Raw genomic sequence first — 24242 nt, forward strand, 5'->3', positions numbered from 1 at the left:
ATGCCAACCACCATTAAACCACAGAAGAAGCCAGAGGAAGTTTGAGCCGGCATCACTTTTAGGCAGGCCGCGTGACATCTGCGTGAAAGGCAGAAGGTAACACGTACCGTTGGTTCGTTGTCAACATCCAGAAACACAATCAAAGCAGCGCCATGCCCAGGAAATCTAAAGAAGAGGCGGAGTGGGTGGACGAAGACGCCGGGCCGGCGGAAGGTGAGGCACCGGTCATGGGTAAAAAGGCTATTAGCATACGTGCTAAGAACTGGTTGTCTGTAAAAGTGTTGGGCGACTATGGGTCAGAACGTTTTCTAAAATGTTAGCGCCACTTTTAACGAGTTCGAAGTAGACGTTTAGATTGTTTTTTTTTTTTTTTTTTTTTTTTTAACTTGTCCTGTCCAACAGCTAGGCAAACAGATGAGAGCTGAGGGCCTCTTGTGTTGGACATATTTTATTTTAACAAGAGGGGTTATTCATCTTCAGACAAACCAAAGGTATGTCTGAATAAACCCCTTTTGTAATTGAGGCCAAAATTTATTAATTTCAATCATGTTTGAAAATCTTTGGTGTTGGACCGGACGGAAAAGGAAAGAGGGGAAGAAGAGAGAGGGACGTTAGAGAGAGGGGGGGGGGGGGTAGGAGGGTGATAATAGGAGGGGAAGGGGGGTAAGACCATGAAGCAGCATAGAGCAGACAGGTTTACTGGTTGTTTATCGTTACGGTACGGTTCAAATGTAGTACAAAAAGGGCGGGGCCTGTTCACACACACTCAAATATTATCAACACACCTGCTAGCCGCAAAAATGTCCACATGTCAACATGCACACAAAACAGATAGTGTTCACGAACGCATACCTATGCCTTTAAACCAACTAGTGTGAAATCTTTCATTCATTCAATCATGCAAACTATTAGTGCAAAGGTGAGCTAACACCTGTGCTCAGGTGAGTGTTTATGTTCTTCTAAAATGGATGGTGGAATGTGAAAAGAAGGAGGAGCGCCCAGCCACCCCCACACCCATACCCCCGCCGCAGCAGCAGCGGCAGCCGGAATTCCCCCAACGCCACACGGGAACAGGCAGGGAACAACCGCCCCCCGGGCGACCAAGACCGCCACCCAGGCCAGGGCCAGCCGGACCGCCGCGAGGCCCCCAGAGCCAGAGAGCAGGGAGGCGCAGAGGGAAAGAGAGCGCCGCCCCAGCCCAGCCAGGAAAGCAGCCCCCCGCCGCGCCGGAAGAGCCCAACGCAGGGCCCCACCGGAGAGGGACGCCCACAGCCCCAGACGAGCACCCCACCACCACCCAGGAGTTCCGGGCATCCCCCCGCCCCGACCCCAGGTACGAGCCAGGACCCCCCAAGGGAGACCCGCTCCGCACTCCAGGCAGCCACCCACCCGGCCCACGGTTGGTCCAGGTAGGAGCAAGGCAGGGGCCCGCCGCCCCCGCCCAGGAGGGGGGAACCCCGGGGAAAAAAGGGCGGCCCACAAGGGATGTTATAAATATGGCCCGACCAGGCTCGGCCATGTTGGAAGTTTGGCGGGGCCCAGCGCCCAGGGGCAAGGACCAGGACCCACCCCCCAGGGACACGAACACCCCCGGCTCAGGTGTAATATGAACCCCCCCCACCGTGCGGAGAGAGCACCGCCGGGCCCAGGGAGCCGGCACCCAAGGGACACGGCCGCCATCGCCAAGGGGCCCGCACCCCCCACCAGGGAAGGGGTAGGGGACAGATGGACCCAGGTCCCACCTTCCTTGTAAAATGTGTGTGCGTGTATGGGTGTTTGAGAGGGTGTTTGTGTGCATGTGTGTGTGTTTATGTTTGAATGTATATATTGAAGGGGGAGGGGTGTGTGTACTAAGGGGGGTGCAGTTAAAATTGGCGAGTAGGGCACTAAGGGGACATCTCCTGATTACTCACAGTGATGTCCCCTCACCCTCCACACCAAGGGGCCCTAAATGTCTAAGGTGCGGTTAAAATTGGCGGGTAGGGTGCCAGGAGGACATCTGCTGCTTGCTTGCAGTGATGTCCAAGCACCCCCCCTACCAAGGACCCTACATGTCTAAGGTGCAAATAAAACCGAAAGAGGGGGGGCCCACTCCATACGGCAACCATAGGAGGGGGGCCACTCCCAAGTAGCCCCCCCCCAAGGCGCATCGCAGGCTAGACCCCCCACCCCCTCACCCTAATATGAGGTTATATAAGGAAGGGGGTAAGTTGGGGACAGCTGGTAGACTGTCCCCCGGTGGTCAAACAGCCGTCCCCCAGCCCACCCCCAGCAAAGGGGCCAGGGCCACCCAGCCCAGGGGCCCACCCCCGGAGGCGCCGACACCCCAGGCCCGGCACCACCCACCCCACACAGAGAGAGAGGAGCCAGAAAGCGTCGCCCCCCCCCGGAGCAAGCCCAGGCCCCCACCCCCAGACGCCGGCCCTAGAAGAGCTCTGGTCAGGCCTCGACGGGACCGAGGAGGCCAACCGGCCGAGGCAACCACTGATTGCCTCAGCGGAGACCCCGACCCGCTAGCCCCCCCGACCCGTACTAATAATGGGCCCCCCCTCCCCCCCAGAACGCCCCCCCCCACAGGACAGGGCCGACGTTTAGATTGTTGTCTTTATTAAATGGTGTTTTTCGCTTAAAAGTCAACTCTATAAAACCAGTCAAAACTTCGTGATTTGGAAGCTAACTCTTACTAGCCAGCTAATAGGAAATGGAAAAATACGACCCGTAGTTTTAGTTTAAAAGGTAGATTTTGTGGGTTTGGGTTAGAGTTGGCCGTGGATACTGAATGTGGTGTGGATGACACAGCTGTGCTGAGGCTGAAAGGAGCCCACACATCAGAGGCACGTTGCAGCAGGAGGGGCAGTTTTCTGCGTTGACAGCGCTGCGGTGGCTGATGCAAGGCTCGTGTTGAATGGTCAACATTAACAATAGACATCACCAACATCATGGTTCCTTTACACTCCAAAGTAAAATCTTGTGGTGACATTAGATTCGAATAATGACGCTGCTCTTGTAGTTTTGGTGTAATGACAAAACATTTATTTTAGTTGTTTGTTGGATTTTCCTTGAGCATCAAAATATGGAGATATTTTTCGATATAAACTACAGATGCCAGACTTCTCTTTGGTGGTCTCCATAATAAACAATGAACAGTTTTATTCAAAAGGAAAAGAAAAGGATAAAAAAATTTTTTTTTCCAAGTCCCACTCCGATCATCCTTTGATCCATTGTAAAATCGTCCCCAGTGTTCTTTTGTTAAATTATGCTGTATAGTTTTCTTGGACATAGTTTCTGCAGAGCGGCAGTTGTTCATCAGAATTTCGCCTTCAGTTGTGGGCAGACTGTTAGCAAGGAGTAAGCCTGCACTCATTTCCCATCATCCCTTTGTTTACACTCTCTCCCGCCAGCTTACAGTCCCTCACATCCCCAACACAACAGCGGTGTTGCCGAGCAATATTGGAGCTATCCAGCCGTATAGGATAACAAAGACGTACATGGATATATTTGTCTGCAAGTTGATTTGAGCGAAGCAGAGAGCTTGTGGGCTGCTGATTGTAGTGTGTATGTAACAAATGCAAGCATTTTTAAACATTCTTTTCATCTGCTACCCGACTCAACAATTTGAATAAAGAAATACTCGGAAATGCAATTAATCCATCATGAAAAAAATGCAATAAGACATGTTAAAATATAAAAAGTCAAGTGGAGTGGGTCTTTAAATCCCTACATGTGGTGTATGTTGTGCCTGAACTAACATGGTCTTACCTGGCAGCTCATTGGATCAAAGATGTCTGAACTTAAAGATGACTTCTGTTTCCTCAGAAAAAGTCCCCAAGAAAAAAAAGGACAAAAGTGGAAAGAAGAGCGTGAGTTCCTTTTTGGTTTCAAAAGCTGTCGTGATTTGCCTTTGCAACACTTTTTGGGTCTCATAGGATGTCTGCTACTCTTTTTTTTCAGTTCTTTGAGGAACTCTCCACAGACAGCAAACCTGAAAAGGCTGATGAAGCAGCTGTGAAAGAACCTCAAGGAAAGCAGGTATTACCTTCTCTGTACTGGACATTTTAGGCTTGTATTTAGGGATATTTTAGATCTATATGTATGCAGCAAGCTGATGGTAAAAGACACACCTTGCACAATGCATTGTGGTCTATATTTGCAGATCTAGTGAGCATCGATACAGACTTATTTTTTGCAGAGACTTCTGGGAAATTTCTAGGGCACTCGGTTTTGGAATTGTAGATTTTTAACAGCACTACAAAATGGCGAACGCACTATATCACATGTGTCAAGCTGAAGTCCCGGGGACCAAATGTAGCCCGCCTTGTCATTTTATGGGCCCTGCGAGAGCATAAAAGATTTTAATTTATTAAAATAAAAATTGGTGTGTATTTATTCATATCTTGGGGGGAATTGGACTTGAAATATCGCATTGGGCAACAATACATTAGGACTTAAACAATGTCCATATAACTTAACCTGACATAATCAAATTTAAAAGGATTTATGCTAAAGTTACAAGCAAACACATGTTTTCTATGCAACTGTAATTGTCAATTTAAAAAGTTATAAAAAAAATGAGTTATTTAACATTAAGGATTAGTTATGTTTATTTTTCATTACGTTTAGTTACATGTATAAATTATATCTGGCCCTTTGAGGACAACCACTATGCTGATGTGGCCCTCAGTGAAAATAAGTTTGAGACCCCTGCACTATATAGTGCACTATACAGTGAGTACTGAAGGAATTCTGACACAACCCTAAAGTACCGTAATTTCCGGACTACAAGCCGCTACTTTTTTCCTGCGCTTACAGCCTTGCGGCTTATTCAGTGACGCGGCTGATTTATGGATTTAATTGGCGGCCGCCGTGTACGTACTTTCGAACTCAGTGAATAGTTTGAACTCTCTATCCAACACCAAGCACAAGGCATTTCTTTTCAACACACCTCTTGGCAGCCAAACAGCATGCACTTGACTTTAGGTCTTAGACACTTCAGTCATGGTTCAACAAAACGAAACACGCATGCCCGGCCGCATCCCAGAATCCTTTGGGGCCATTAGACCCAACGTGGACGGAGTGGCGGTTCTACACTAACTTACTCCCTGGGCGAGTAGCCCCACCAACGCCCCCCCCCCCCCCCACACACACACACATACAAAATTTGACAACATCCTGCTGTGTTCCCTATCTTCTATTTAGCCATTTTACACAAAATATGCATGAATTTTCTAGACTCGTATTACAGGGGGGTCAAACTCAGTCACACAGGGGCCTAAGTTAAAAACACGCTTAAGGTTTTGGGCCGAAGAAGATAAATGTTTACTGAACTACACACTAAAGCTAAACTTTTAAACCTTTTAAACTGAACTTTTTGAACATAAATATGAATAAAAACAGGAACACAAATTAAACCTTAAATAACTTGTAATATTTTGTTCTCCATATAAATATATTCTGTCGAAATTATACAATTATGAACATGCTGCAGGACAAAAAGCAAAGAAAGCCTGGAAATATTAATAAGAAATTATATCAAATAATTCCATTTATTTGCTCTTTCATCATTTTTTAGAGAATTTTTTTTTAGAGCTGGACTCCTGCTTCATTTTTAGCAATAATTTCTTAATGTGTGACATCCTGTGTGTGTCTTTGTGAAACATAACAGAGGGATTAGATCTAAAAAATAAAACTTATTGTGATTAATATGTTTAGGTCTTATAAAACATTAAAGACTAAATCTTAGAACTCATCAGTGGGATTACTCCAAAAATATTTGGCATTTCCCTAAATTTGTGCAACACCAACAGCAGAAATCCTCCAAAAAAACTCAATCCTAAAAAAATGGTCTGATCTCATCCCCCCTCACCCTCCCTCTGACACACGCGGCTCCGTCTCTATGACGGGAGGCGCAGCTGCGGCCCAGAGTTCATTGTCAGATAGAAAAAGACTCCCAATTACCTGTTAGTGTGATTCAGCCAGCCACGGGCGAGTTGCGCCCCCCTCTCGAGTTTTTGACTTATGTTCCAAAGACTACCGCAAAGAGGTGTGGCCGCAAGCGTCTTGCAGCAGAGGGCGGTGGTCACGTGCGCATCGGGTCTGCTGTGTCAGAAGAATTGTGGGAAATAATCTCCATTGCCTGCTTTTTTCGAAATTGGGTTGAGCACGGGTGTTTGTTCTGCCTAATTCCTTTTCATGTGCCTGTTTTACGTTGTTTCACTCTGAGGTATTCTTTTTTTTTTTTTTTTTTGCACCATAAGTGTGAAGAGCAAATAGGAGGAAGACATTCTTAACAGTCTGATGTGTCAAACAAAAAGCATTATGTGTCGGCTGCTGAAGCAATTTCAAATTAAAAGCTCCAAGCTTCCTCTTTGAATATAGTATGTAGCACATTAGGTGTAACGCCTCAGGCACGGCAAATGCCGCCCCCTATGAAGTGCTGCCCTGGGCGACCGCCCACATCGCCCATATCAAAAACCGCCACTGCGTGGACGTGATCGCCGCTACATTATGATGAAGCTTTCAAGTTAAAAGCAATCGTTAAAAGCAGCGTAAAAAAGTCCACCGTCACCAACGGGTTTGGAAAAGCCGGTTTGCTGCGTGACGGAGAGAACAGCGCATGGAGTGAATTTACACTCCATTTACGGTTTCTAAGGAAACCGTAAAAGCGGAATTTTGCTTTGAAAAGCTCACAGCCTCCGTGTGAGTTGGAGACGTCTTCTCCTCCTGCTGCTCTTATAGAGCTGCGGGGCCGATGGCAGTCTGAAGGCTCCCACACGTAACAACGCACCCGCCCCTCATACACAAAACGTACAGTATTAAGTCCGATTGCTTTGCACAGACACGATTTGCTCGGTCCACCGGCGCAATGGGGACGAAGTTTTCCTCCTTGAAGCCGCCCTCTCCAGAGGTGTCGGAGTAGATAGGAAGGGGAGACAAGGAGCGCGCGGGGCGGGAGCGGAGTGCAGAGGCGTCCGCGGAGTGCAGAGGCTTCTGAAATCTGCCGCACGCGCCGCACTGAGGCGCGCGTATCGCGCTGAGGCGCGCGCTTTTCAGTCGCCGCTGCTGTATTTTACCGGTGTGTTTTTTAACCAGCCCTGTTACTCCCATAACGCTGCCGCGACACATGCGGAAGGAGAGCTTTACCCGTTCACCCCTCCATGCACTGCTGATACTCATTCTTAAACACGTACAACAGTATGGCGAGCCGGGCATTGGCCCCGCCTTTAGCCCCTAAGACTCATGGGAAATGTGGAATCGCGGATGTAAATTTCCTCATCATAACTGAGGGATGTAATGTTGATTATATGGTTACTGTTTGTAATTTTATGTATGATACCTAGATTGTCAATAAGTAAAAAAAAAAAAGAATGAAATAAAAACACCATAACTGAGGAACTTGTGAACAGAATAGAGGTCCATGCTGTTTGTCAGATGTCGATACACTCAAATACATGAGCCAGAGGCACAGCTGGCTACACCCACAACGTGCTAATGAACTGCACTCACTCTGGGATGCTGATCGTGATCTGTCAGGATGACAATATTGCCTAACACATGCGCGGCTTGTACTCTGACGCGGCTTGTGTATGTATTAAAGTAGTTTAACACGTAAAAATGGGTGGGTGCGGCTTGTAATCGGGTGCGCTTTGTAGTCCGGAATTTACGGTAGTTTTATACTGGGACATGGTGAACTGGAATCCAGTTTGAGCAAAACTTCATCTGCTGCTAACAGTTCATTTTATACCAGAGCCACGTTTTGCCATCATACCGGTAGTTGATCTTTCAAAAACTCCTCCAACATCGTCATGATGGCCCAGCCTTACTTTTTGTGTGATTTTGCTGTTTGATTTCTCTGCGGTTTGTGTGAAATTCTCTGCATCTGCTCTGCCAGAGCAGCTCAGCAGCTTTTCCTCCCCACCTGAAGCTTCTCCTGATGTGTGAACCTGTTTTCAGCCTCAGAAGAAAAAGAAAGACAGACGGAAAGGAAAAGGCGGCGATGTGGATGAGAAGGATGATGAGAACATCAGGCTGACTCTGGAGAAGCTTTCAGTTCAAGCAAGTGAAGAGGAAGATGAACCAGGTTGGTACTGGAGCCCTGCTGTGCATCATGATTAGGTGCGTGTTGTTTTAAGATTACTGATGGTCAGTGTGCTCTGCTTGTGTTTTCAACAGTAATCGCCCCCAGCAGAGGAAACAAGAAAAAGGTCCGTCTTCAGTGTTGACCCACATTAACCCTACCTGCTCACTGATGGTCTTAACATTTTGCTTCTGTCCTTCAGGGAGGAAACATTTTTGCTGCTCTTGGTCAAAGTCAGAGCGATGAAGAAGATGAGGTGGACTCTGATGCAGCAGAGGAACTTGCAAAACAGGTATTTCTGTCACACGATTAGATGCTTTATGGCGTTTGATGCTCCAGCTAAGGCTGCAGCATTAGACTCTGAATCAGAGGTGTTCTTGCATCATGGCACTTCTAGACCTATCTTCTTTTTTTTTTACTAAACCTGATTGATAAGCTTTTTTGGGGTGTGTGTTGTTGGTACAGTGGTTGTCCTTGCTCTTCTCTACCCTCTATTGTTCAAAGGTTTGTCAGTGCTCCTCAGAGATAGAGGGCTGTCTTTGTTCCTGCTGTCAGTTCATTTCTCATTTTGTTCATGATCTGTGGTGCTGACTGCTTCTCACCTGCAGCCTGTTTCATCTGTGGGTCTCACTCCTCACTGTTGGCATGCAGCTTGATTATGTTTGAGGTTTCAGCAGCAGCTTTCCTGCCTGAGACGAGCATATCTGGACTGATCTCTGTTGTGTTGTCTGGAAAATAGGAGTTGGAGAAAAACAAGAACAAAAGCAAGTCCAAGAAGGTTAAGGTAAGTCCTGCTAAATGTCTGCCTTTTTTACCCAACACCAGCTGTTTTCTTAGTCTCTCTTCTAAAAAATGAAAGAATTGTATGTATCCCTGGACAAAGCTTGGCATGACTGACAGCCCTGTGTGTTCATGATGTTGTCAGGCAGAATCTTCGGAGGAAAAGCAGGCTGACAAGGATGAGAAAACATCTAAGAGGTCCGGAAAGAGCGATGTCCAATCCAAGGTGAGTGCTGCAGTGAGAGACAGTGAGAGTGCAGGTCCATCAGTAATAGCAGGCTGATGTGTTGGTTCACCTGATCCCACTGTTATTGGAGAGGAAATCCTCAGTTCTTTTTTTTTTTTTTTAAATTATTTACAAGTTTCAACTTTACAGTACAATAAACATTACAAAGAGGTTCATTGTGTCTATAAGATTATACTGCGTATTTAATTTAATTTTTATCAGACACTGGTTTGTTTTGTAATGTAAAACGTACCGACATGTTTCGGTGGAATGTCTTCCACCTTTCATCAGGGTCGTCATCAGGTGGTGGTGTGTGACGTCTTTAAAAAACATCTGATTGTGACTGAGGCGGAGTCACCTGTCAAGCTTTGACAAGTGACTCCGCCCCTTGATGTCCGTTTTTTGCTGGAGGATGTTGCTCCAGGTGTGGGAGAGCAGGAAGGCCCCCTCATCCCTGTTCATGGAAGTGGGGGCTCGCTTTCTTATCTCCACCGCCTCCATGATCCATCTGCGGTGTCTGTTGTCTTCAGTGCGGAGGACTTTGGCCTTTTCCCAGTCCATGATGTGGTTTTCCTGCTTGCAGTGGTCCGTTATGGCTGATTTCATATTTTCTTGTACTGCCTGTTGTCGTCTGGCTCTTGTTAGTATTTTATTTGTTTCCTTTTCACATTCTTTTTGATGTTCCATTTTTCTTGTGATGAAGGTGCGTCCTGTTTCTCCGATGTACGTTTTATTGCAGGTGTGACATGGGATTTCATAAATGACGTTGCATTTCTTATTTTGTTCGATCTTGTCTTTGTACGTTGTCGGTACGTTTTACATTACAAAACAAACCAGTGTCTGATTAAAAAAATAAATTAAATACGCAATAAACATTACAATTTGAATATTCTCAGAGTTTCTTAATACCCAAACGTTGAGACAATTTTTAAAAATTTTTATGTAAAATATAAAAATACTGAAATATTGGGAGTGACCAGTATTTATCTATTATTTGTATTTTTGAAATAAAATGTGGAATATGTAAATTAGCATATTGGACCCACTTTTCCCAGCATAACATAAACCAGCTTTCTTTGTTGTTCAAATATGCAGTTAGTTCTTCCATTTTATGTATTTTTAATTTTAATATAGGAAACCCTCTTTTCTTTAATTTGCTTTGTTTGATCCAAACGTGAAATGCAGTCTTTAAAAAATATTTGTATATTTGTAGGAAAAGTCAAAAAGTTAGGGAAGCTTTTTCTTCACTGAGTTACATCCTCAACGCAGGCTTTACATTTCTGTAAAATAGCACATTTGTTAGTGTTTTTACCCTCATACAGGCCCTAGGTGAGCCTTTGCTGACTGTTTTTGATTGTTTAATCTCAAAGGGGTCATTACGCCACAGTTTCTACTACCAAAGTCTTTAAACACACTGTCATGTCTAATTGCCTGGAAATGGTGTTTGAATGCTGCAGGAAAGAAAATCTCCTAGTGTGGAGGAGGATGATGATGAAGAGGAAGGTGTAATGAAGGTTTGTTTGCGCTGCACAGTTCTGTAAGTTCTTGCACGCCTATGCTCACTACGTGACGACATGTCAACAGTGTGCGGAGGATGCCATTGCGGAGCAGGCCAAGCAGACACTGGACGACCCTTACGCCAACCTGAGCAAAAAAGAGAAGAAGAAGAAGAAAAAAGAGGTACTTGGCCAGCACTCTGTTTGGATCAGGCTGGGATCTATTTGGTGTTGTGGGTGAGGATTTCTCATGTAGCTCAGATCAGCATCATGCCTTCTGAAAAGGGATCTGCAGCAAGTGGCTATCATTATCCATGTTTCAATAAAATTAACCCTAGAACACTGGAGCTGGAGCTCCACAGTTGCCATTCTTTTCAGTACCGTAACTCTGAAGTGGAGAAAAGCAGCCTTGTGCTAATATGCATCACTTAAAAGTAGTAAAGTGCTTACGCAATCAACGTAAATCCGCAGATTTTTGACTAATGTGGGAACAAGTGGCTAACAGAGTAAAAGACTTGACTGTACGTTTTGGACGTACGCCACAACGTATTCTAGGACATTTTAAGTGAAACAAAACAGTCTGATATAGCGATTGGACCTTATTACCCAGAAAGCTTAGAGGGGCCATGGGGCAGAGGATTGGTCAGAGGGATTCATGGGAAGTTTTTTCCAAGTAAACTGTACTGTTTTTCATGTGCGTCTGTTTTATCTGCAATAAGCAAGGAGAAACACTGCAAAAAGAATTTCGGTTCATTATGTTGAAGCTTAGTACCTCCCATCAATCAAGCGCTGCAGCTTCATGGTTTACCAAAGTCATGCTAAATCATTTGGATGGATTTTCTGTGCACAGAAAATCAGTCAAGGGTCAGTAAGAACAACCAGAACATGAGGTGGTCTTTTGATTTTTGAGGAAATTAAAGGACTTTAAGCACACCTTATGGTCTGAATAAAACATGAAAGTCAATTTCAGTTTCTGTTGTAACTGAATTACCAATAACTTAAATTTATCACTGTGAGGTTGCCTCCTGGTCCTTAAATTTTCATCTGGAACATAAAATCCCCTTTGATTTATTGAAAAAACAACAATGTTGTCGTCTATAAATTTTAGAGTTGAATCAATGCATTGCTCTTTTTAAAATGTTCAAATTGGCTATTATTATTATTATGTTATCATGTTCTTCATCTAAGATTCTTGTTTTTAGTTACTGACAGTGGTTGGAATTTTCATCAGCTTTGATTTGCTGGCAATCTGCCACTGTACTTAGGGCTTATGCGGCGCCGAGGGGAAAGTGGTCAACCTCCGATCGCGAGTTTAGTTCGCGCTCTGCCAGCTCAAGTCTGTCCATGTTTTTTAAAAGGATGAAAAGCAACCAGAAACCAAATGTTTTTATGTTAGACGCAAGTACCTTTTAGCATCTTTTTTCTGTTTTTCTTTATATGTTCATTTTGAGGATTGGTGAATCAACAGTCTTGTGGTTTCTTGTTACAGGATATGTTCAAGAGAGAACTGGATTCCTTGAAGGCTCAGAGCGCTTTGGAAGGAGATTTCTCTGTGTCTCAGGCAGAGATGTCTTCCAGACAGGCCATGCTGGAAAACGCCTCTGACATTAAGGTAACATGCTGACACACCTAGAACCCTACAATGACCAATGCCCTCGGTCCTTGTTGGTGAAGATCTCCTCTGTTTCAGCTTGAAAGGTTCAGCATCTCTGCTCACGGCAAAGAACTCTTCGTCAACGCCGACCTTCTCATTGTGGCAGGAAGACGCTACGGTTTGGTTGGACCAAATGGGTGATTATTAGTCTTTCTTTTTGTGTGTGTTGTGTCCTGAGGTTGTTGCATTCCTGCTCTTAAGTTAGCAAGTTATGCTTTGCTTTTTCAAAACCATTAGTAAATGGTTTACAAAATCAGAGGAAGGAGGTTGTGATTTTCAGCGGGAGAATTCCTTCTGTGAAGGTCAATTGCTCTGCTATTCCTGCTTTTACATCACCCTCATACAAAAACTATGTGCAGACTAACTTAAAACCCCTTAAATATCTGAAGACGTCACTTATTATCATTTAGCTCAGCAGGCTGAACTGGAAAATGTGTCGTTGTGTTGTAGCTAAATCATTCAAGTCCCCACAAAAGAGACAATCTCTCCTCTTCTAACTCTTCGACTTTAAAATATGTGTTAAGATGGAGGAACAACCAGTGTACTTTTCAGTATAGAGGTGCAGATTTTGAAGTCTGTATCGTGTTCCTGCAGCAAAGGAAAGACAACATTACTGAAGCACATCGCCAATAGGGCTCTGAGTATCCCCCCCAACATCGACGTGCTGCTGTGTGAGCAGGGTGAGTGGCTTTTCTGTTATACGTTCATAACGGCTGTGGCTGCGGTTGTGCTGACCGTTTTGTGCCTGGTTCTGCCAGAGGTGGTGGCTGACGACACTCCGGCCGTTCAGGCTGTCCTGAAAGCCGACACCCGTCGCCTGAAGCTCCTGGAGGAGGAGAAGCAGCTGCAGGCCAACCTGGAGAAAGGAGAGGACAGTGTGGCAGAGAGGCTGGAAAAGGTTATTTCTGTGTTTGAGGAGAAAAATGTCAGTCTGCCTTGGTTTTTGGTTTTCATGATGACTAGCTATCAACTTCCTCTCTCCAGGTCTATGAGGAGCTGAGGGTCATTGGTGCTGCAGCCGCTGAAGCCAAGGCCAGGAGGATCTTGGCTGGTTTGTCATTCACGCCTGAGATGCAGAACAGAGCCACCAAGAGGTTCTCGGGAGGCTGGAGGATGAGAGTTTCACTTGCCAGGTCTTTCTAAATCCATTAAATCTCAGTCATCTCCCTGTCTTCAGTGACTCACCACTGACCTTCCTGTCCCCAGAGCCCTGTTCATGGAGCCCACTCTTCTGATGCTAGACGAGCCCACCAATCACTTAGACTTGAATGCTGTCATCTGGCTAAACAAGTAGGACCTGTTCATAAGTTGTAATCCATCCATGAGTCCTTTAAAGGTCCAGGTTTAGCTTATGCAGGCTTCGTTGTCCTTTGAACAAATTGCAGCTACCTTCAAGGCTGGAAAAAGACGCTTCTCATCGTGTCCCATGACCAAAGCTTTCTGGATGAGGTGTGCACGGACATCATCCACCTGGACAACCAGAAGCTTTACTACTACAGAGGGAACTACTGTGAGTTTGACACAAACTCTCTTGCAGTTCAATCCTGGTGCTCCAGATCTACCTGTTCCTCTTGGGTTCAAGGTGACGGATATGGAGGGTTGGGATGTGAACTCTGATAGCTTTGAGTTTTCTGCAGCATCAGTTTAACTGAGTGGAGGATTGAGACCTTCTCCTGACCTTTTTTTTTCCTGTTTTCCTGAAGTGACTTTCAAGAAGATGTACGTCCAGAAGCAGAAAGAGCTGCAGAAGCAGTACGATAAACAGGAGAAGAAGCTCAAGGACCTGAAAGCAGGAGGCAAGTCTACCAAGCAGGCGGTGAGTACAGTTGCCCCTCTGTCAGCCTGTGTTCTCAGTACTGTTGCATGAAGCTTTCCTGCTGAGTTTACGCTGCTGCAGCCTAACCCTTTGAAATTTAAAGGCCAGTTTGCTGTGGGCTCTGGACTGCTTATCCTAATGGGTCTTCAGTGGACGTCTTCATTGCCTTTTCATTCAACGCTCCCATCTGCAGCTGATCATCTGAGCATCTCATATGTTCTCTCAGGAAAAACAAACGAAGGAGGTGCTGACCAGGAAGCAGCAGAAGGGCAAGAAGAAGGGAGGCCAGGACGAGGAGAGCCACGAGGCCACAGAGTTACTGAAGAGGCCCAAAGAGTACACCGTGAAGTTCACCTTCCCCAATCCACCTCCGCTTTCACCGCCCATCCTGGGCCTGCACAGTAAGACGACCCCCACCCCAACACACATGAGCTCCACAAACTGTTTAGATCTGAACAGTACAGTTCACACCCACATTTCTGCTCCCAGATGTGTCTGGTGTTGATGAACATGTTGTTGTGTCAATTACGAGTCTCATCTCTGTATAAGTAGTCCAAGAAATAAAGTAAGAATGTGATTCCCAACTGGATTAACTTTTACCAGTGGTGTGTTCGGTTTTTTTCAGCTAAACAACTCTTTTTACAAACAGACCACAAAAATGGGTGTAATGAACAGTCACACTGAAATTCGCAGCTGCCAGATGGCTCTGTAAATCTGTCTGCTTAAGTATTATGTTTATGAATTATCTTCTTCAGGAAAAAGGTCCTAAAACGTTTGCAGAAAAACCCAGTCTGTGCTTTTCTGCATCACACAGGTGTTGACTTTTGTTACGACAGTCAGAAACCGCTCTTCAAAAACGTGGACTTTGGCATCGATATGGACTCTAGGAGTAAGTACACAACCTTTTTAATAATGATAATAATAATAGATCAGATTTATCTGAGTTTTTCCAGACGCTCAAAGCACTTACAGTGTGTCCATTATTCATTCACTCGTCATTCAAACTTGGTAATGGTAATCTACTGATGTAGCCACAGCTGCCCTGGGGCAGACTGACAGAGGCGTGGCTGCCAGTACGCGCCTACTCTGACCATCACCGAAACATTCATACACATTCACACACCAGTTGAGCAACAACACTGGAGCCAGGAAGGGTGAAGTGTCTTGACACGACGACGGTTGACTGGGGGTAGCAGGGATCGAACCGCCGACCCTTTGATCTTTGGCTGACCTGCTCAACTGCCTGGGCCAGTGCCGCCTTTGTGCACACTTTTTGATATATTTACTGTATTTTCATGACCATAGGGCGCACTGGATTACAGGCGCAGTTCCAGTTATGGGTGCTTTTTCTATATTCAACACACACAAAAGTCGCAGAGTTGTTTGTGATTTATTTTTATTTTTTTCAGTCATCAATCAACATCCAAAAATCCATCAAAGTCCTCATCTTCTGTATCTGAAATGAACAGCCGGGCTAAATTTCTTTCAAACACGCCATGTTCCCTTTCCTCATTGTCAGAGTCTGTCTCGTTGTCGTGCCGCTCCTCATGAAGGTTGCCGGCTTTTGTAAAAGCTCGAAGAACAGTGCAAGCAGACACGTTAGCTCAGGGGTCGGGAACCTTTTTGGCCAAGAGAGCCATAAATGCCACATATTTTGAAATGTAATTTCGAAAGAGCCATACAATAATGTAGCGTCCCTTTCCCACACTGAGGCACTGAGACTTAACCTCTTTTAAGGTTCTTTGTTCTGGTTACTGTAGACCGCAACAAACGCCGTACAATTAATTCAGCAACTCCTCAATCTCTCCAGCGAGATGAAAGCGCTTCTGCCAACTTTATATTCCCCTTCTCCCGCTCCAGCCCTCCCATTTCCCTTATTCGGCCCATAGCTGAACCCCATTGGTCCAAATTACCTAACAACAGGCTGAGCGACAGAACTGAGGGCCAATCAGATCTCTGCTTGATGCGTTCATTGAACTCCAGAACTTTTAACGCGGCCCAACAGCCGTCCAGTCCAAGTCAGTAGGCAACGATATGTTTCAAATTAAATATACAAATGAATGTGTGCATTTGATGTGATTTCAACATTTTTAAAGTACAATAAGTCTGTAGATTATTTTTAATAACATTGTTATGCTGTTGCTGATAAATAAGGCGTTGAGACTTCAAACGTGATCGTAGGTAGGTCTGAATGTTCTTAAGATGTGAGACAGACTGCTCACATGCAGACGCGGAGCCAAACACACACTCACACGCTACAGTGAGTGACAGGCAGCGGGTTTTACGTTATTACAATCCCTGCGCAATTCACCTGTTACCTGTGCCCACAACTCCACCCTCTGCTTTCTTCCTCACACATCCCGTCCTCGCATCTGCGCGCTCTTTTTCGGAGACGGGAGCGCGCAGTTTTGGGCACGGCAATTCACAGGTTTCCGGCTGGTACAAACTCTGTGAAATAACAGATAATAGTAAACTGAAAGTGCTGGCGCAGATTTTTCTCTCCAAGCACCGCTACTACTGCGCGCCTCTGGCATCGCATCGCGCCCGAGAAGGACTGGTCTAATGAAAAAAAAAAAAGTGTAATTAAAGATTTGTCTGCGAGCCACATGTGACCATCAAAAGAGCCATATATGGCTCGCGAGCCATAGGTTCCCGACCCCTGCGTTAGCTCAAGCTTCTACAATCCATTCAAGTGTGGCATAACTCGCCCGGCGCTGCCTCCCAGTCTTACCCTGTGTCCGAATTCCCACCCTAACCCCCTACATACTGCACTATATAGGGCGTTGTCCAAATCTAAAATTTCAAAATTTTGCCCTGGTTACTTCCCAGAAGTCTCTTCGGACAACCAGTGTGCATCGATGCTCACTAGATCGGAGAATATAGACCTTAATGCATTGCATTTTTGCCCAATGGTTTCAATAAACAATCAACGTTTTTATTTTCAGAAGACAGTGGACTCATCACTAATCGTCGGAAAACGCTCACATCAATTAGATTTTAACTTCATGAAATCAATGATCATGGATTCATTCATCTTGAATCCTCTCACAGCTGCTCGATTCCCATGTTCCTCTGTGTAGCTGATAGCAGTTCAAACTGTGCTTCATAAGCGTGTCTCTGCAGGCGGCATTTTCAGAGTTTTCAAAACAATGTTGTACTGCATCATGCACATACCTTTGTACTATTCAGGGGGGTGTCTTCTTTCACGTCCTCACTTCCCTCCTTACCGTTCTCATGCTGTCCACTCCTACGTCCTCTTTACTGAAGTCACACAACAACACATTAGGCGCACCGCACCATAGGGCGCTCCATACATTTTGGAGAAAAATTTTCCACTTTTAAGTGCGCCTTGTGGTCGTGAAAATACGGTTCATCTGTTACCACCTGAGCACAAAAAAAGATGATCCATTTTCCTTCTTCTGAGCTTCTCATCCATGTTTATATTGTTATGAAGTGTTCCTTTCCCAACATCCTTTTGTTTTCCTTGCTTTAGTTTGTATCGTCGGACCCAACGGTGTGGGGAAGAGTACACTGTTGCTGCTGCTGACTGGAAAACTAACTCCTGTGAGAACAGACACTTGAAGCAGCCTTAAAACAGTCAGTCTCACTGCTCTGTTAACCAGAGGATCTTTTTGTTTGTTTACAGACTAAAGGAGAAATGAGGAAGAATCATCGCCTAGTGAGTAACTTTAACATTTCCCTCACAAAAAGCATGTTTGTAATTTGTTGAACAGACTTTTTTTTCATTAAATAAAACTGATTGTGAGGTGGAGTACAGGGATGTTGTGCGGGGTTGCCTTTTAAAAAGGGGTGTGTAGGCCTGGGTTGATAAATTGTTTAATCGATCTGAATTGATCCAAAAATCGATCCATGAAAGTAGAAATCGATCTTTTATGCCTTTCCTTTCCGGTGTCCTTAAGATACTCTTGAGATTTAGTATAAAGATCAAGCTTTAAAACAATCATGGTGTACAACTTTAACACTGCTAGACAGTTTACAAAATATAATTGAAAGGTTCTTGGAACATTACTAATTTACTCTGACACATCTACAGAGTAATTTGAACAAGAACAGCAGTAAAGCCAACGTCTGCTAGCTTGATGCTAACGTGTAATTGAATTTCCCATAGGACGGCTAATGCTAAGCTTGTGGGTTCAGGTACAGAGCCTAGCAGTGAACGCTGCTGTTTAAGGAAAATGGATCATTTACAGATGTATATTGGATAAATAAAATAAAATTAGCAAGATGACATCATCTTTGACCAATATGAAGCTTGCCTCGTGAGTTATGCTTTGACTGTGGCTGTGAAGACCAGCAGTTAGTTCTTCAATGGATAAAAGAAACAGATTCAATTAACAAAATATGAGGAATAAACTGGATTTGAATTAATGAAAGCAGTTTTGGAAATTATGAAGTGTTGGATTAGAACTCCCGTTCTCAACTCCAAACCATAAGTTGAATCAGCTCCTCCTGGTAGTAATGAACATTTTACCCATTTCTCATCTCATCCCAAGTTTCATCACCTTTCACTCCTGATCGACAAGAGGGTCAAAAGCTAAATGTACAACCACATGGGTCAAGTTAACATGCATGACCCCATACATGGACATATTCACAGCCAGCCTTCTTTACATCTGCAGCTCTTTGCCTTTAATGCAACTTTGCTTCAATTGAGGGGAAGATTCTTCATTTTTTACCATGAAAACATAAAAAGTGTGTCTGTTTCATAAAAACTGCACTTCTGTGCTTCCTCCTCATCTTGCCTCCTCATCCTCCTCATCTCCTCAATCTGCGATTCTTTCAGAAAGTGGGCTTCTTCAACCAGCAGTATGCTGACCAGCTCAACATGGAGGAGACGGCCACAGAGTACCTGATGAGAAACTTCAACCTGCCCTACCAGGACGGCAGGAAATGCCTTGGCCGCTTCGGCCTGGAGAGCCACGCCCACACCATTCAGATCTCCAAACTATCAGGTATGGGCGGAGCCCAGAAACGGTCAGACGTTTAAGAAGGGAGTAGGGATGGGTATGGTTAAGGTTTTAACGGTACTAGTACTCTTAATGATACTGCTTATCGATCTGGTATTTTAACGATACTCTTATCGATACTTTTTGAGAATGAATAAATATATAAATAACAAATTAGGAAATAAAGTGTTTTATTTCCTCATTATGCAACATTGTTTTTTTGACAAAAATTTTTACTTTATACATTTTTCCAACTTGAAAAGTCGTGAAAAAACAAGTTAATTAAAGAAAAATAAACAGCAATGTTTTGACATATTGCTGTCATGATGTAAATATAAAACAAATTAAATGAACTGTTCACTCTAAATCAAAATACAGTTGCTAAGTGCAACATGGTGGAGTATGCAGGTAGATTGCAGAAAGCCGCACGTTTCTCTTTTTTTTTTTTTCTTTTTGAAAGTTCTGCATATGGTTGTTGATCACTGCGGTGATCAAAAATCCCACAACGTCACAGCTCTAGTTTATATCTTGTGGGACACACGCACATAAAAAAGCAACTTCTCCAGTACCGATAGCAGAACCGTTGAGGTCAGATCTTACTGATACTGCGGTCTTGAAGAATGTTGCTCGTTAAATACCGGGGCTCGGTAGCCATCCCTAGAAGGGAGCTGACTGATGTTTGCTGGTTTCTCTGTGGCAGGAGGTCAGAAGGCTCGGGTAGTGTTTGCAGAGCTGGCCTGTCGACAGCCCGACGTGCTGATCTTGGTAAGAGCCGCTCAGCCTGCTGATGTTTCTGCAGCTCGGCTCTCTGTCACAAACTCAATCCACCTTTTGTTTTCCTCAGGATGAACCCACCAACAATCTGGACATAGAGTCCATAGACGCCCTCTCGGAGGCCATCAATGAATACAAAGGAGGTAAGCATGAACACCGGACACTTGTGACAGTCTAAAATTAGACAACCAATCAGATCAACTTTCTGATATTGTAAATGAAAGTTGTTTGGAAAAAAAGCAAAAAAAAATTACTTTGGAGTTCTGAAAAACATGATAGTGAGTCAGGTCATCAGTTGGCTTTAAATCAAAATCAGGTTTCAAATATCCACCTAAAGATACATTTACCGTGTTTTCCGCACTACAAGGCGCACCTAAAAACCTTTAATTTTTTTCAAAAACTGACAGTGCGCCTTCTAGTCCAAAACCAGGTTTCATCTGGTCCTACACAGCTCAGATCAGTGATCTCAAATTACCGTTAATTATAACAGCGCTCTGTTTTTTTTTTTTTTTTCAAAAAAAAAAAAGCCTGTCTGACCTCCCGAATCTTAAGAAGAGGGTTCAAAACAATATTTTTGTGATTTTAAAATCTACAATTTACAGATTGAACACACTGACTTGATCTAGTCTGGCGGACAGATCCTGGCCTTTTTAATTGACCGTGTACCATGTGAGCACGAGAAGGAGCAGTAAAGTTCATCTACCGTAGATGTAGATAGCTGAGATATTTACTCTTGGGTACTGCCTAAAGGATCCAGGCGATAAAGGCTTTCGTTGACAGGATCTTTTTCATTTAGATTATTTTAACCAAGAAGATTTACAGATTACTTTCTGTACAGTCGTGGGCAAAGTGGAGTTTCTGATGTGACAAAATATAATCTCTAAAAAGAAAATACATCTGTGAGAAATTAACAAAAAACATACACTAAATGTTTAGGTTTTTATTTATTTTCAGATTTAGATTAAAAAGAATCATTTGATATTTTAATGCTCAAATAAAATGTTATAAAGAAGTGGTGAAAACCTTTGCAGACAGCCCACTGATGGGATGGGGACCACCCCCCAATATTTAAGAACAAATCTCACTTTATCCCTTTTCATCTGTTGCAACAGATTTTTAACTTTATTTTGTTGAATCATTTTTTGTGCAACAAAGTTCTTTTTGTTTTTGGATTACCCTACATGGATTATGTTACAAATACATTTTAATAGATCCAGCCAGGATGACAAAAACATCTTTCAGGTCCCAGACTCTGTCATGCTGCTAAAACTCAAGGCAGCTTTGAGCCGACATTCAAGGTTCACCCGTGTCTGTGTTTGCAGCCGTCATCATCGTGAGCCACGACGCCCGACTCATCACAGAGACGCAGTGCACGCTGTGGGTAGTGGAGGATCGCTCAATCATCCAGATCGATGGAGACTTTGACGACTATAAGAGGGAGGTGCTGGAGGCTCTGGGGGAGACCATGGTCAACAAGGTGAACCCCTGAGTAAAAAGCCACTCCTCTGGACTGCTGTCTGTAATGACTATATGACAAGAACAGGACACGCTACAGCTCAACAAATAAACGCTTTGACCACAATCTTTATTGTATTTTGTGTGTAACATGAAGGCGGAGCTTCTCAGCTCTTCAGGTATGCTTTGTACAGTTTCCTGACTTTAGCCACTTCGCCGGCGTCAGGTGTCATCTCGCCATACCACTTGTACCAAGTTTCACCAGAGTTCAGACAGGGTGGGGGTGGTGTGAAGCCAACTGCATCATGGGAGTTTGAGTAATCATCTCCTGAGAACTCCACATGTGGGATCTGGAAAGGCAGCGTTCCTGAAACGAGATAAGTCAGTGAGGAACGAGCTGTGAAACCTCAGATGGGTCTTTTATGGCAAATCCAGAACCAATGCAGCACTGGAACCAATAAAACTGAAAGGATGCAGATATTCAAGTAGCAGCCAGGAAAAAGACTCTCCAACTTCAAAGATGCTAATGGGAGAAGATGCCCTTCTTCCTGTGTAATCTTCAGCTGAGGAACCGCTGGAGCAGCTTCCATGCTCAAGTTCAGATCCACTCAGTCTGAGTCTGGTACCAATACAAGATTTAATAAACAAGTTTGGGGTGTGACAACTCCATTTTGGATCTGAGATGCACAGATGTTAAAGGTGAAAATCTGTCTGAAAAATCAAATTTTAATACTTGATAAGGTGATTGATCAATCCAAAGAAATACAAATCTTCAGTTATTAAAAAAAAAAGCTTCTAAAGCTAAAATGTACTGGTCTTGATGCTCTCCTGAATCCAGCTGGACTTCTCAATGTTCAGACCATGTTTCTGCTTCACTATGATCATTAATACTGAATATTACACCTCTGCATCAATAAACACGAGAAAAGGGCTGTGACATCATTAATTGCCTTTGTCTACATTTCATGCTGATTTCCCAATAAACAACTAGAGGTCATAGGTCACTTTTTCCACATGACAAAGCTACATTTCCTCCATTACATATATTACTACTTACAGTTGCTTCTCATGACTCCTACATTTTTTTTAAAGTGTCAGTTTTAATATTTAACGGACTAGATTTGTCAGCTGATCTGGCAGATCGCATCCAAACTTCATTTTGTGCATGACGGAGAAGAACTAAGACTTCTTTTGGTCTCTGATCATACCTTGGTCCTGAGCTGTGTTGATGGCCTCGTTCAGCTTCTTCTGCTGCTTCATGCACACACCTGGAGACAGGTGAAACACCAGAGAGCAGATATGTATCCTTAAACATGGTGCAAATCCAAACCTTGGTGTTTTAAAACAAGAAAATATTTCGATTGAATGACAAAACAAGCAGAGCATGACTACACACCAGCCTCTTGCTTAAACATGAGCATGCGTACCAGTGTATGAACACGGTTCTATATCCGTAACAGCTTAAATGTGCAACAAGCAGGCTGCCCACGGCCTGAAAAATGGGACTCACCCGTCCTGGTGGGGTCATACACCGCCCCCGTGTGAGGGCTCATGAACTGCTGCAGCAGCTTCACGTTCTGCAGAGGAGCACAGCAGCAGATTAGATCACAGGCCCAACTGCTCCTGAGGCTCCTACACACTAGGACCCAATTGGACGTGCCGCTGTAGGCAGCTACGCCGCCTCTCAATAGTCAATCAGATTGCGAATTGTTTACCTGATTAATTCAAATGGATTTTTCCAGTGTTTATTGGACTTTAGTTAGTAAAACTGTGATCACTGTCATCATCATATGTAAGAAACATACCATCGTGACTGCAGTGATCCCAACTGTAAAAAGTTTTAAAGTGATTCAAAAATCACTTGTGTTAGATATTTTCATGTCCATCAATAAAGTATTGGATAGAGCTAGATCTACAGCTATATGGGTTATCGTTTTATTTTATTTTTACATCAGTTATGCATGCACAAAATCCAATGTTCTCATTTGTTTATAATTAATTCCAACATGGTGACCAAACAATGTCTGTGCCTGCAGAGAAGCGTGTGAAATGACATTTCAATTACATTTGATTTATTTTAGTATTTTGCTTTATTTCATCTTTGCAATAGTGAGCACCTGTGGACATGAATTCTCCACAAAATAAAGTTGCTTGGAAGTTTGTTTGTTCATTTTTACATTAGCCATGTTTGGTGGTGGGCAGCTAAATGTTGTTACCATGGAAACTGATTGTGTCACTCAGAGGTATTGTGTCCAGAATCGAGCAGACAGTCTACTGACCTGTGGATGGACAATGAGGTTCGAATCCCGGCACACCGGACAGGGGTTCCCGCAGACCTTATCTCCTCTCTGCAGGAACAAAAAAGGCAGTCGCTCGACCCAAAACAGACACCAAATGGAAAGTGAAGGCGTTCGGCTAACTTACAATGCAGGTCCGGCGAGTCTTTTGGGGTGGAATGCCTCCTTTGTGGTTCCTCCGGTACCCGGCCCACACCGGCCCATTTCCATACCGCTCCAAGTACTCTGTCGAGGACGGAGAACCGCAGTGAAACGGAATATATTGGTTCCGATGGAGCCGCACCTGACTTCCTGCTGCTGCTGCGGTACCTTCACTTTCCAGATATTCCCAGGGTTTTTCCTTGTAGCGGTGGCGGGCCTCCAGAGCCCGAACTGCCTGCTCCTCCTTTAATGAGGCTGCTACGCACAAACACCGACCTGGACCCAAACGACGAACAGGGAGCCTCTGTGTGTGCGTGAGCGGGACACACAGAACAAATAAATCACCACGAACCGAACCTGTACGGACCGACACTCAAATAGCTACACGTTAACAGCACACACGGTACCTGGACCTGCCGTAAGGGAGAACAAACTGTAGAGGACAGGCGGAACACGAACCGGGTCAGGTTGGACAGGGAGGCCGCCATGTTTTCTACTTCTTCTTGGGTTGTTGCGAGCAGCAAATGTGCACATTACCGCCCCCTACTGAGTCGGAGTTTGT

At 44.3% G+C, this 24242-nt stretch overlaps 2 protein-coding genes across 3 annotated transcripts; one reads left to right on the forward strand and one right to left on the reverse strand.

Moving 5' to 3' along the window:
- Nucleotides 1-21369, forward strand: abcf1 (ATP-binding cassette, sub-family F (GCN20), member 1). The gene is made up of 26 exons (XM_023960073.2): nucleotides 1-213; nucleotides 3817-3860; nucleotides 3952-4029; nucleotides 7951-8077; nucleotides 8170-8201; nucleotides 8277-8366; nucleotides 8814-8858; nucleotides 9000-9080; nucleotides 10538-10594; nucleotides 10665-10760; nucleotides 12066-12188; nucleotides 12267-12367; nucleotides 12825-12910; nucleotides 12989-13128; nucleotides 13215-13363; nucleotides 13437-13520; nucleotides 13616-13740; nucleotides 13934-14046; nucleotides 14273-14447; nucleotides 14861-14935; nucleotides 17540-17610; nucleotides 17693-17725; nucleotides 18851-19019; nucleotides 19714-19778; nucleotides 19858-19930; nucleotides 21110-21369. Exons 1-26 carry the CDS (start codon nucleotides 153-155, stop codon nucleotides 21274-21276), a joined length of 2460 nt encoding a protein of 819 aa, XP_023815841.1. The 5' UTR covers nucleotides 1-152; the 3' UTR covers nucleotides 21277-21369.
- mrps18b (mitochondrial ribosomal protein S18B) lies at nucleotides 21354-24242 on the reverse strand. Of its 2 annotated transcripts, none has more exons than XM_011481171.4 (7): nucleotides 24088-24242; nucleotides 23849-23984; nucleotides 23667-23764; nucleotides 23522-23590; nucleotides 22753-22819; nucleotides 22451-22510; nucleotides 21354-21609 (listed from the first exon to the last, which is right to left on the reverse strand). In XM_011481171.4, exons 1-7 carry the CDS (start codon nucleotides 24166-24168, stop codon nucleotides 21410-21412), a joined length of 711 nt encoding a protein of 236 aa, XP_011479473.1. In that variant the 5' UTR covers nucleotides 24169-24242; the 3' UTR covers nucleotides 21354-21409. The 2 variants fall into 2 exon arrangements, with proteins under 2 accessions (XP_011479473.1, XP_078810827.1); XM_078954701.1 differs by having other exon boundaries at nucleotides 24140-24236.

This window comes from Oryzias latipes, chromosome 11, assembly GCF_053564925.1.
Source record: "Oryzias latipes strain Hd-rR chromosome 11, Olatipes_Hd-rR_3.1".
Lineage (NCBI taxonomy): Eukaryota > Metazoa > Chordata > Actinopteri > Beloniformes > Adrianichthyidae > Oryzias > Oryzias latipes.

What these genes read in the sequence shown, in the direction of transcription:
- abcf1 (XM_023960073.2), top strand. Translation starts at nt 153, where the DNA reads ATGCCCAGGAAATCTAAAGAAGAGGCGGAGTGGGTGGACGAAGACGCC. An exon ending in ACAAAAGTGGAAAGAAGAGC is followed by an intron (nt 3,861 to 3,951) that starts GTGAGTTCCTTT and finishes CTTTTTTTTCAG; the next exon opens with TTCTTTGAGGAACTCTCCAC. An exon ending in CGTGCTGCTGTGTGAGCAGG is followed by an intron (nt 12,911 to 12,988) that starts GTGAGTGGCTTT and finishes TGGTTCTGCCAG; the next exon opens with AGGTGGTGGCTGACGACACT.
- mrps18b (XM_011481171.4), bottom strand. Translation starts at nt 24,168, where the DNA reads ATGGCGGCCTCCCTGTCCAACCTGACCCGGTTCGTGTTCCGCCTGTCC. An exon ending in CTCCCTTACGGCAGGTCCAG is followed by an intron (nt 23,985 to 24,087) that starts GTACCGTGTGTG and finishes ACGCACACACAG; the next exon opens with AGGCTCCCTGTTCGTCGTTT. An exon ending in GGAATATCTGGAAAGTGAAG is followed by an intron (nt 23,765 to 23,848) that starts GTACCGCAGCAG and finishes CGTCCTCGACAG; the next exon opens with AGTACTTGGAGCGGTATGGA.